The sequence below is a fragment of the Mercenaria mercenaria genome, chromosome 2, assembly GCF_021730395.1.
Source record: "Mercenaria mercenaria strain notata chromosome 2, MADL_Memer_1, whole genome shotgun sequence".
Taxonomy (NCBI): domain Eukaryota; kingdom Metazoa; phylum Mollusca; class Bivalvia; order Venerida; family Veneridae; genus Mercenaria; species Mercenaria mercenaria.
The window spans coordinates 1,524,630-1,537,146 of record NC_069362.1 but is presented as its reverse complement, the minus strand read 5'-3'; the positions used below and the strand labels follow the sequence as shown (position 1 = coordinate 1,537,146).

The following is a 12,517-nucleotide window of genomic DNA, read 5'->3' as shown; positions in this document are numbered from 1 at the left end:
CATATTCGGGATCTAAACTTTGGAACTCACTTTTTATATTTAATTTAGGAACTAGATATTGTTTTTCATGGAAACTGTATATCTCCCATCACATAACACGCAAACATTGTAAAATGCCATAAACTTAGGGCCTTAACTCCAGTAAAAATCACTGAACCACAACATTTCAATGATATACACAACTAGGCTTGGCAATGATCACTCCTGTGAAATCTAGTGGAATTTCAACCAGTGGTAGAGCAGAAGTAGCACAGACATCATAGAATTTGGAAAATCAAGGGTCATAACTCTGCTCAAAATCTATACACCGGAAACAGTTGATGATACTGTGAAATCATTAATATTCGTGGGGGACTAATTTTCGTGGATTTCGTGGTTGAATGAATCCACGAAATTTAATCCCAACGAACAAGTAAAATTCCCATTCATTTCAAGTTCAAAACTTGATATCCACGAATTCATATCCCCATGAAATTGCCGTTTTGACCAAAACCACGAAATTTCATGCCCACGAAATTAAATGATTTCACAGTATGTACAACTATGCTTCACACTGATCCCTCAGGTTTGGTGAACTTCAGCCCAGTTGTAAACATCAAGTAGTGTAAACACTGTATAATATGACAAATCAAGGGCCATAAACCTACTGAAATTCAAAGAACTAGTACATATCAACAAATATATGTAAGGCTTGGCACTGATGACTCCTGTAAGGTTTGGTGAAAATCTGCCCAATAAAAATTTAATGAACCAAGGGCCAAAACTCTACTGAAAATCACAGCACAAGAAAATGGTAATAATATGCACTACCAGGCTTGGAAAGGATCACTTTTCAAGTTTAGTGTAAATCAGTTTGTCCACCTGGTGGTGTCAGAGCGAGTTGCGCAGACAAACTTTGTGAGAGACAGACAGACAGCACTTGTTTAAAAGTAACTATCTTAAATGGTGGTTCAGGGAGAGAGTTTCTAAAAATACTTATAAATAGCTTCCTACTCAATCCTCATTGTTTGTATATTTGTAAAATTGTAACAATTGTAATTATATCAATAAAATACTGTTTAAACCAAATGGTGGTTCTCAGGTGGGCAACAAACTTCTAGAGTCCCTACAGTCTTTAGTATTTATCATTTTCATTCACATTCAGGAATTTTTTATCATGCTGTGTCATGTATTTCCATTTTTCTAGCTTACTCATGTATTTTTCTATATACGTAATCTGTCACTGAACATTTAAAAATTTGTAACTGTATATATGTGCAGTACAACCTCTCCAGAGCGGACCCCTCTTAAGCAAAAACCTCTCTATAACAATATCATCAAAATTTCCCTTACCTGAAATATACTATCAAATTTACCTCTCCAGAACAACAACCTCTAAATAACAGTCAATATTTGTATCTCCCAAAAGGTGTTGCTCAACAGAGGTTGCACTGTAGATATTACAGAGGCTCACAGGGAAGACTTGGCAAGCCAAACTGTGTTGCCTCTCGAAGCAGTTTTAGTTATTACTGTTATTATTTTGAATCTGGGTCAGCAGTTTCAGAGGAAAAGATTTTAAAGGTCTCCATACTGCCATATAGAGAAACTAAGAAATGATATGGCTTGAAAGAATTTGGTACATGATCATCCAAGGAATATTGCTGTGAAATTATTTTAGAATTGAACGAGATGAGAAAACTTGCCCTGTCCCGTCAGTCATGTTGCTTTTTGACAAATCAACGTAGCATGGAGGAATTTAGAAAAGTGTTGCCCATGAACCATTTATCCTAAATTATATAGAAATCTGACTAGTGGTATGAGAGAAGATTCCAAAATTTTACGTACAGCCTTTAAGAGAAACTAGCCCCACTTCCTGGCAGTCATGAATTTTAACGAAACAAATCAACTTGAAGGAATTTGCTAGAGGGCCACCAAAGAAGCATTGCTTTTAAATTATTTTCAAATCCAGTCAGATATTTTCCGTACAGTCACAATGAGAAAACTAGCTCTGCCCCGATGGTTTTTAATGAAAAAAGAAATATATGAAGGAATTTGGTAAAGAGGCACTTAAGGAAAATTGCTGTGAAATTATTTTAAAATTGGGCCAGCAGTTTCAGAGAAGATTTTCAAAGTTTTCCATATAGCCAAAATTAGGAAAACTAGCCCTACCCTGTGTTGGCCATGTCTTTTAATGGAACAAAATGATTTGAAGGAATTTGGTAGAGGTCAACCAAGGAAAATTTTTGTTAAATTATTTCAAAGTCGTGTCAGCGATTTCTAGAAGATAATAAAATTTTCCCTTTTGGTTTCTATGGCAACTAGAATTCTGCTATGATGATTAGATTTTAAGAAATCTGAAACTGGATCTCCCAAGGAACAATCCTGTGAAGTTTAGTTGAAATTGGCATAATTGTTTAGGAGGAGATGCTATTAAAAGAAATTTTGATTGATGGGTGGACGACAAACATCCAATGATCCTAAACCCTCACCATGAGAACTTTGTGTTCAGGTGAACTTAAAAGGCTTTCAATCAACGAAGAAAAACTAGAGCTGTCACAGGAGTGACAATTTATACCCCCACAATACAGCCTTGTCAGAGAAGTAAGTCAATGTCAAAGTCGAACTTGTCCTATATTTGACGATGTTACACCTGTGTATCAAAATGATCTAAATCTGTTAACCTTGCAAAAAAAGTTTTACTCTACTGGGTCAATGTGGCCTTGACCTTGACCTACTCACCTCAAAATCAATAGGGGTCATCTGCTGGTCATGATCAACCACCATATTAAGTTTTATGATCCTATGCCGAAGTGTTCTAGTTACTGTCCGGAATGGTTTCACTCTACAGTCACTGTGTCCTTGCCCTTTGACCTACTGACCTCAAAGGCAATAGAGGTCATTTGCTGGTCATGACCAACCTTCCTATCAACTTTCATGATTCTAGGCTCAAGTGTTCTCAAGTTATTGTCCGGAAATGGTCTAACTGTTCCGGGTCACTGTGACCTTGACCCTTTGACCTCAAAGTTGTACTCGACCTGTATTTTATGAAGTTACACCTGTGCATCAAAATTTATTGATCCTAGGCCCAAGCATTCTCAAATTATCATCAAGAAACTGTTTAACTGTTCTGGGTCATTGTAACCTTGACCTTTGACCTAATGACCTCAGAGTCAAACTTGACCTGTATTTTATGATGTTACATCTGTGTCCAAAATTTATGATCCTAGGCCAAAGTGTTCACAAGTTATTATCCAGAAACCATTTAACTGTTCCTGATCATTGTGACCTTGACTTGTGACCTACTGACCTCAAAGTCATATCTGACATGCATTTTATGATGTTAAACCTGTGTACCAAAAATTATTTAAATCTGTGAGGCCTTTAATAGGTTACTGCATTTTATTCTGGAAACCATGAAAACCAACGAGCTGGCCGACGGACTGACAAGCTCACTCCTATATACACCCTAAAACTTTGTTTGTGGGGGTATAATTACCTAAAAGCTTTTGCAATCTATCTTTGTTACTGTGAAAAGTAATGCCAAGTCACTTGAGAATCCATGTAGCCATTGCCAATTTGTTGACTGGACAGAATGGGATAGCCTGATAGACTGGTACACACATCACAGTCCTACAGACCTGTATAAATATATGATATGGTAGATGTTAATTGGTTATGAAAATACAATGTTGCATAAAATTTTATAGTAATTATTGAGGCATCTATCTAATCTAAAATGCCAATATAGTTCATACTCTATCCAAAACTATAAAACTGATTACATTCTGAAAGGCGACAATTTCTGTGAAAGCAAGGGCATTTTAGTGTTGTTTTTTAAAATTTGAGTCGGCTCCCTTGAACTGTAAAATTTCTTTTATGAATGAAAGATCAGTTTGTTTGTTTTTAACTAATAGTATTTGTTCAGCTATTCTGTAACTCTAACTGCAGCTTGTAATTGTTAATTGATTCATAATATAAATTATCTGGTTATTTATTAAAGATTTCTATGACTGCCATGAAATCCAAAATTCCACAATTCCCTCAAACGGCATGTAGATCAGAGACCTGCATCTCCTCAGTTCTGAATTAATGGTCTGTAACCATTCTGTTCGATTCTTGCTTCACACTACGAAAAGAGAGATTTTTCAAAATGTTTATAAAAAAAACCCCATAGAAATATTAGATGCACATAATTATAAGGAGCCACTAAACAATATAATAATTACCTTAAATCTCCTATATGTACCTTAAAATTAGGGTCAAAATATTTTCTTATTATAGTTAAATTTTATGCAAAGTTTGTTGGAAGTGAATCCATGCATGAAAATAAAATATTTAGACTGAACAAGAAATATTACCTTAAATTTTTTATCTTAAAATTTTTACATCACTTTAACCATGCTTGAAACTAATTCCTTAATTTCAAATTCCATTCACTAAGGGCTTTTAAGTGTTCTTTTTAAAAATTGAGTAACCTCCCTTCAATTTTAAATTTGTTTTGTTTAAAAAGAAAACAACTTAAGGTCATGGACCCATAATAGTGTACCTCCTTTTGAAGTGTATTTATCAATAATTCCTACCATAAACCTACTTTGACTAATTTTTCAGGAGGGTTCAGGTTGAAGCCGCACTAGGACCAAACTTTTTTTCCTATTATTTCTTTTTTCTAGTAAGTTAAACTGTTTTTTCAAGACTTATTACTGATTGATTGTACAAAAGCGGAAATTTTCATTTGATAAGCAATTTCTTGCTGTTTAAAGTGAGTCTTACTTCTCAGAAGGAAGGGTGCAGGGTTAGACATCTTTGAAAATACTGAGCTACATGCAGTAACAAGTTCTTTATTTTGCTTTTACTCTTTTACTCTTCAGTTTACATATTGTGGAAGAAATGTAGGCAGGTTTTACTTCTGCCCAATGGCTATTTTTGACTGTAGACAGCAAAATTTAAAACAGTCTCACAGGACTCGGCTGTAAGTTTTCAGTGTTGGAGCTAAAGTTCTGTCAGATTAAAAGCTTTTACTTAAGGCTGCCTAAAAAAAAGTGTTCTCAAAAGTTTTATGTTGCGTTTTATAATTGTTTACCAATACTTCTAGGTTTCTTTTATCAAAATTATTGGTGTAATGAATTCTCTGCGAATATTTTGTACAGTGGTTATCACTTTGAAATCTGTCTCTACTTGAGCTTGAGGAAATATCATAAATTATGCAAATTAAAAAAAAATGACACAGTAAAAGTAGTAAAAGTAATGTTAACTTTAAGACTGTATCAAGTTAATGCAATTTTTTAAACATTATTATTACAGGTCCACTACCTTAATGTATGTATTCAGTTCTTCTATAACCAAGCAGCTGGATTAGATGAAAATGGTTCTAAATAGGAATAATCTGTTTACTCGTTAAATGTTTTCTATGCGGGCCATCCACTATGTTTTCCATATACACCATGCTGAACAAAGACCTGCATCTCTTATGATCTGTAACTATTCTGCTTCACTAACACTTCACAGGTTTCACTACAAAAGAAGAGACTTTTTTTTAAATATCAAGTAAATCCAGAAAAGTTCTATAGATACACATTTAAAATGTTATAACAAAGATCAGGGCTGGCCAATGAGTATTTACTCATCATAATTCTTGTAAATGAGTAAAATAGTACAATCTGAAATTGACTAGGAGTAATTCCAGATATCAATTTTGTTACATATGTATTGTGTATATAATGTTTATGTTTCTTTGCAGTTAATTTTTAATTCAGCAGTCAAGTTTTTGCCTATTTATAGTGGACTTTTGAACATTACTAGAGCCAGACTAAGGAAACCTATTTTTTGCTTAACTATTCGGAGAATATGGAGAGCTATACTACTCACCCTGCCGTCGGTTAAATTTTTCTATAATGTCAAATATCTTGAATCTATCAAAGATATTCAACTGAAACTTGGAATACTTGCATATAGTGACAGTGTGCACATGTAAGACAAGGGACATTACTATATCAACAATATTTTCAGAGTTGTGCCCCTTTTTAACTTAGAAATTGGATTAAAATTATTCATAATGATAACTATCTCTGCAATGCATTGATACATTGGATTCAAATTTCACACATGTCTTTAGGGTCAGTTAATACAGTCACAGGTCCAGTTCCTAGAAGTCTAACTTGTATTTTAACTAAATTATGTGCCTTTTTATACACAGAAAACTCATGTGTTAATATAAAGTACAATTCTCTGCCTTTGTAAATACTTGGGGACTATTGTACCGAAACTTCACACATGCCTTGAGGTCATTGCATACAGTCACTGAGCCAATAATGCTGAATTTCATTTTAACAGAATAAAACCACTTAGTTCATATTGAGGCTTTGCATGCAACTTGAAATCTTTCTAAGTATTAGGAACTATTGGATTGAGACATCAAAGCTATGTCAAGGGTCAGTGTATAAGGTTGCATATCTTGGACTTGTATTTCAACAGAACTATGCACTTAATGTGTAAATACTGCATACAAATTTCTGCCATTGTAAGTACTTTCAAATTACAGCAGGTTTTATAATTTTGACTCTTAATGTGACACAGTTGTAGCAGTACTATTATATAATCCAATTTATTGACAAGCCTTTGAATAGTCGAGCATGCTGTCATCAGACAGTTCTTGTTCATTTTGTACTAAATGCAAAATGCACATTTTAATTTAATTTGTAGAGCTTATTCCAAACCGCCAGGGTTTTCTCGGAAACAGACACATGCTTTGGTGATACACTAATTCCTCAATCCAATAATTTCAACGATGTTTTAGGGATCACTTTCTGTTGGTTTAAAACATGCGTCGTGCTTGTTCACTTAAATTCTTTAAAGATGACATTTTGTTGTTTTCACCACACGAAAAGTTGATAATTTTAACCAACCCCACTTTAAAATATACTACTGTATCAATGCAGTACCATACTTCTATGTTAATGGAAACACCTTGATGATGGGAATATTAGGTAGACTGACACATTAAAGCATTCAGACAAATTAGTTGTTATTTACGCTAGTAAAAAGTCATTGTGCTTCTGTTTTTAAACGCTTGAAAATTATCAGATATGTGTATATGCATTATTTCAATGTGCTAATACGCATCTTATCTGGAGCCCTGACATATTATTAAAAATTCCCTATATCAGTTGGACAGCACTTGAGTGTATAATACTGATAATAAGCGCTGTGTGACACTACATTATATATACTTAATTTAAAAAATGCCTTCAATAAGTCTGGGGTTATACGACAACGGTAAAATCATTCAAGTACATGTAGCTATAAAAACTTTTTAATTGCTGTAGAGAACACAAAGGGTTGTAGTACATGAATGTGGAAAGGAGCCTGAAAATTAACTACATCAAGAGGGGCTCAAAAAGGAAGTGCTCTTGATCCAATGCTATTTTGATACATGCTGCATTCCAATGGATTTAAACCTCTTAAACATGGGCACATCATGACATGTATCAATGATCTACCTGATAAATCCAAATATCCACTATAATTCCCTCTTTCACCATGTAGAACAAAGACCTGCATCTCTTCAATTCTGAAGTTACTGGTCTCTAGTCATTCTGCTTACTTTTACATCACACTAAAAAAGAGACAGTTTTCAAAATGTTTAGAAAGATACATGATACAAAATACCATATTAGATACACATATACCACAATAGAACGAAGCAGAGATTTTAGTGTCTTTTTTAAAAATTGAGTTACCTCCCTTCAATTGTAAAATTTGCTTTATCTTTTAAAACAAGAGGACCATGATGGTCCTGAATCGCTCACCTCTTCCCACATGATCCAGTTTTGAGTATGACGTCGTTTTTTCTATTATTTGACATAGTGACCTAGTTTTTGAGCTCATGTGACCCAGTTTTGAACTTGACCTAGATATTATAAAGATAAAAATTCTGACCAATTTTCATGAAGATCCATTGAAAAATATGGTCTCTAGAGAGGTCACAAGGTTTTTCTATTATTTGACCTATTGACCTAGTTTTTTAAGGCACGTGCCCCAGTTTCAAACTTGACCTAGATATCATCAAGGTGAACATTCTGACCAATTTCATGAAGATCCATTCAAGGGTATGGCCTCTGGAGAGGTCACAAGGTTTTTCTATTTCAAGACCTACTGACCTAGTTTTTGATCGCAGTTGACCCAGTTTCAAACCTGACCTAGATATCGTCAAGATTAACATTCAGACCAACTTTCATACAGATCCCATGAAAAATATGGCCTCTAGAGAGGTCACAACGTTTTTTCATTATTTGACCTACTGACCTACTTTTTGATGGCACGTGACCCACTTTCGAACTTGACTTAGATATCATCAAGGTCAACATTCTGACCAATTTTTATGGAGATCCATTCACAAGTATGGCCTCTAGAGAGGTCACAAGGTTTTTCTATTTTTAGACCTACTGACCTAGTTTTTGACCGCACATGACCCTGTTTCGAATGTGACCTAGATATCATCAAGATGAACATTCAGACCAACTTTCATGAAGATCCATTGAAAAATATGGCCTTTAGAGAGGTCACAAGGTTTTTCTATTATTTGACCTACTGACCTAGTTTTTGATGGCACGTGACCCACTTTTGAACTTGACCTAGATATCATCAAGGTGAACATTCTGACAAATTTTCATGAAGATTTCATGAAATATATGGCCTCTAGAGAGGTCACAAGGTTTTTCTATTTTTAGACCTACTGACCTAGTTTTTGACCGCACGTGACCCAGTTTCAAACTTGACCTAGATATCATCAAGATGAACATTCAGACCAACTTTCACACAGATCCCACGAAAAATATGGCCTTTAGAGACGTCACAAGGTTTTTCTATTATTTGACCTACTGACCTAGTTTTTGAAGGTACGTGACCCAGTTTCGAACTTGACCTAGATATCATCAAGATGAACGTTCTGACCAATTTTCATGAAGATCTTGTGAAATATATGGCCTCTAGAGAGGTCACAAGGTTTTTCTATTTTTAGACCTACTGACCTAGTTTTTGATGGCACGTGACCCAGTTTCGAACTTGACCTAGATATCATCAAGATGAACATTCAGACCAACTTTCATACAGATCCCATGAAAAATATGGCCTTTAGAGAGGTCACAAGGTTTTTCTATTATTTGACCTACTGACCTAGTTTTTGATGGCACGTGACCCAGTTTCAAACTTGACCTAGATATCATCAAGGTGAACGTTCTGACCAACTTTCATGAAGATCTTGTAAAATATATGGCCTCTAGAGAGGTCACAAGGTTTTTCTATTTTTAGACCTACTGACCTAGTTTTTGACGGCACGTGACCCACTTTTGAACTTGACCTAGATATCATCAAGGTGAACATTCTGACAAATTTTCATGAAGATTTCGTTAAATATATGGCCTCTAGAGAGGTCACAAGGTTTTTCTATTTTTAGACCTAATGACCTAGTTTTTGACGGCACGTGACCCAGTTTCGAACTTGACCTAGATATCATCAAGATGAACATTCAGACCAACTTTCACACAGATCCCATGAAAAATATGGCCTTTAGAGAGGTCACAAGGTTTTTCTATTATTTGACCTACTGACCTAGTTTTTGAAGGTACGTGACCCAGTTTCGAACTTGACCTAGATATCATCAAGGTGAACGTTCTGACCAATTTTCATGAAGATCTTGTGAAATATATGGCCTCTAGAAAGGTCACAAGGTTTTTCTATTTTTAGACCTACTGACCTAGTTTTTGATGGCACGTGACCCAGTTTGGAACTTGACCTAGATATCATCAAGATGAACATTCAGACCAACTTTCATACAGATCCCATGAAAAATATGGCCTTTAGAGAGGTCACAAGGTTTTTCTATTATTTGACCTACTGACCTAGTTTTTGATGGCACGTGACCCAGTTTCGAACTTGACCTAGATATCATCAAGGTGAACGTTTTGACCAACTTTCATGAAGATCTTGTAAAATATATGGCCTCTAGAGAGGTCACAAGGTTTTTCTATTTTTAGACCTACTGACCTAGTTTTTGACCGCACGTGACCCAGTTTCCAACTTCACCTAGATATCATCAAGATGAACATTCTGACCAATTTTCATGAAGATCCTTTCAAAATTATGGCCTCTAGAGAGGTCACAAGGTTTTTCTATTTTTAGACCTACTGACCTAGTTTTTGACGGCACGTGACCCAGTTTCGAACTTGACCTAGATATCATCAAGATGAACATTCTGACCAACTTTCATAAAGATCCCATGAAAAATGTGACCTCTAGAGTGGTCACAAGCAAAAGTTTACGGACGCACGCACGGACGGACGAACGGACGGACGACGGACGACGGACACCGCGCGATCACAAAAGCTCACCTTGTCACTTTGTGACAGGTGAGCTAAAAATGACTAAAAGTGAACTTAAGTTCTTTAAAACTGCAGTTTGGTCACATAATGAACACAATGACATGAGTTTTTGTTTCTAAACTATTTTACCTGGACTGCCTCAGCAATAAAAACTTTCCTACCTTCTTGATAAGTATCACCATGGGTGAATTCGTACAGCTAAAGGCACTGACCTCCAGATTTAGCTGAAAATGACCTTTCTTTAAACGTGAACATGAACATCAGAATATGAATTTTCATTTCTAAACCATCTTATAAATGCCAAATCAAGAAAGAAAAATGCCAGAGTCAGGAATCAAACCTGGGCCGACAAGGCAACAAAAACTTTCACTATGTCTTTATCAGTATACACCATGGAGGAATATGCATTTAACAGCCATTAGATATTGATATTTATAATTAAGACAATTTACATTGAGTGAAGAGTTACAAGCACTATTCAATTTTCAGTGCAAAAATTAGCAAAAACAACTAATTCTCATATGTTTCCACAACATATAAGCCGCGTCAAGCATAAACAGCCGTTATCGTAATTTTTTCACTTTTTCAGTTTATTTCATCATATGTTAGTACGTTTTTTAAACTTTCTTGCAATGTATATATTTCTATAGGTTGAAATGGACTATAGCTGCGTAAAAATACAAAATCGTAACCCACTCTACCAGACGAACGTCAAGTAACGTCAAAAACGTCGACGTACAAAAAACATGATGACAGAAAATAAAGCAATCCTTCAATTTTCTTATCTTAGCAGCATCGATGTACACATATAATAATATTAGTTACACATACTGCAGTGCGCTGATATGGAGTATACACTACCAGTAAATTCTATGTGGGGCTTGAGCGAAAGTAAACTACACATTTTGTAACGAAATTATTTCATTGATTAGTCACTTCAATTGATGTTAATAAATAAGTAATAACATATTTCCTGTTTTCTAATGTCATTTATCTTTAAGTGGCATTTCAGGATAAATTTGTAATATCTACATGTTACACTACACATGTGACTGTCAATCGTCCGACGCAGGGGGCGGACAAAGAACGTCCTGAAACGGACGTCTCACCAGCGGCCTGACGTGGCGGTATAGATACGTCTGACGTTCCTTGCTAAGTCCTGCTGGCCTAATAACTGACGGAAGATCATAGGTGTCCATTCGTAAATAGTTCATCTTGCAAATGACAAATCGGATTTCCTCGGTGTCGTCTGCGGCTACCTTCATGTACACTACCCCGGGTTCGCTTGATGTGAAGCGGAAGTGATAATATTTGGAAATGTTTGGCACTTTTTTGAACCTATCACCGAGGAACATCTTCCAGTCTCTCCACTCCCACCCATTCTCGTCGTATGTAACCGGTACATTACTGTATGCCGACTTGTGTACAACATCTACCACGTGCTGGAGTGTGTCACAGTTTGAACGCCGATACAACTTCTTAATAGTCCCAAACCCGGCGTCGATCAGGCACCTGCACAGTAAGAATATGAAGACGTATCACGCTGTATGGTTATGATTGATCATGTAGATAACTAATTAGTGTTTTGATGTTAATGTATAAAGTTAAATACCAGTAACATTATCACTTGCAATCTTCATAGGTCTAAAATCACATTGAAAATGTGTGTCAGAATTTAAAGCAATGTTACTATACTCAACTACGCATTGTCGTTTTTTTTGTTTGTTTTTTTTTACATTTCACAACGTGCATTTGCTGGTATGGATCGAAATCTTTAATCTTTTAGTCTTTAACTGAAAACTGGATTTAGTTCAAATGATTCCCAAATACAAATAGAAGTGTTTAACGATTTGGAACTGTTGCACTGAATAATTAATTATGACAACCTTGTGTGTCCTGGTAACTGCATCATATATCTGATTGTTCTGTGCCGCCCAGTCATCGTGCGCCATGATAAGTACGCCAGCACGTATCTGTTCTTGTTCTGACCTGGTAAACAGTTGTACATAAACGTTATTTATAATACATATCATAGTCAGAAATAAACTAGCTCAAATAAAACACAAACTTCAAGATGTAATCGCCGTTTACTTTCAAATTTAATACGGTATACATGTACATTTTTTATGTCGTACATATCACACATCGTTCATATGTTTCGA

General features: G+C 35.4%; 1 protein-coding gene across 7 annotated transcripts in view; it reads right to left on the bottom strand.

Annotated features, from left to right (window-relative positions):
• Positions 1-12,517, bottom strand: part of LOC123563085 (uncharacterized) — a 77,148-nt gene that overhangs the window by 38,521 nt on the left and 26,110 nt on the right. For 5 of the 7 annotated variants that reach the window (XR_008368061.1, XR_008368071.1, XR_008368064.1 and 2 more), the window contains 3 exons: positions 7,476-7,591; positions 5,371-5,490; positions 3,476-3,617 (listed from right to left, as the gene is read on the bottom strand). Coding sequence is in view for 1 of the 7 variants with exons in the window: in XM_045355662.2 (XP_045211597.2) it covers positions 11,411-11,867; positions 12,242-12,344 (560 nt within the window). In the remaining 6 variants the exon portion in view is untranslated. Of the gene's footprint in view, positions 1-3,475; positions 4,106-5,370; positions 5,491-7,475; positions 11,868-12,241; positions 12,345-12,517 lie in introns of those variants that run through there. The other 2 variants (XM_045355662.2, XR_008368070.1) reach the window with 2 other exon arrangements.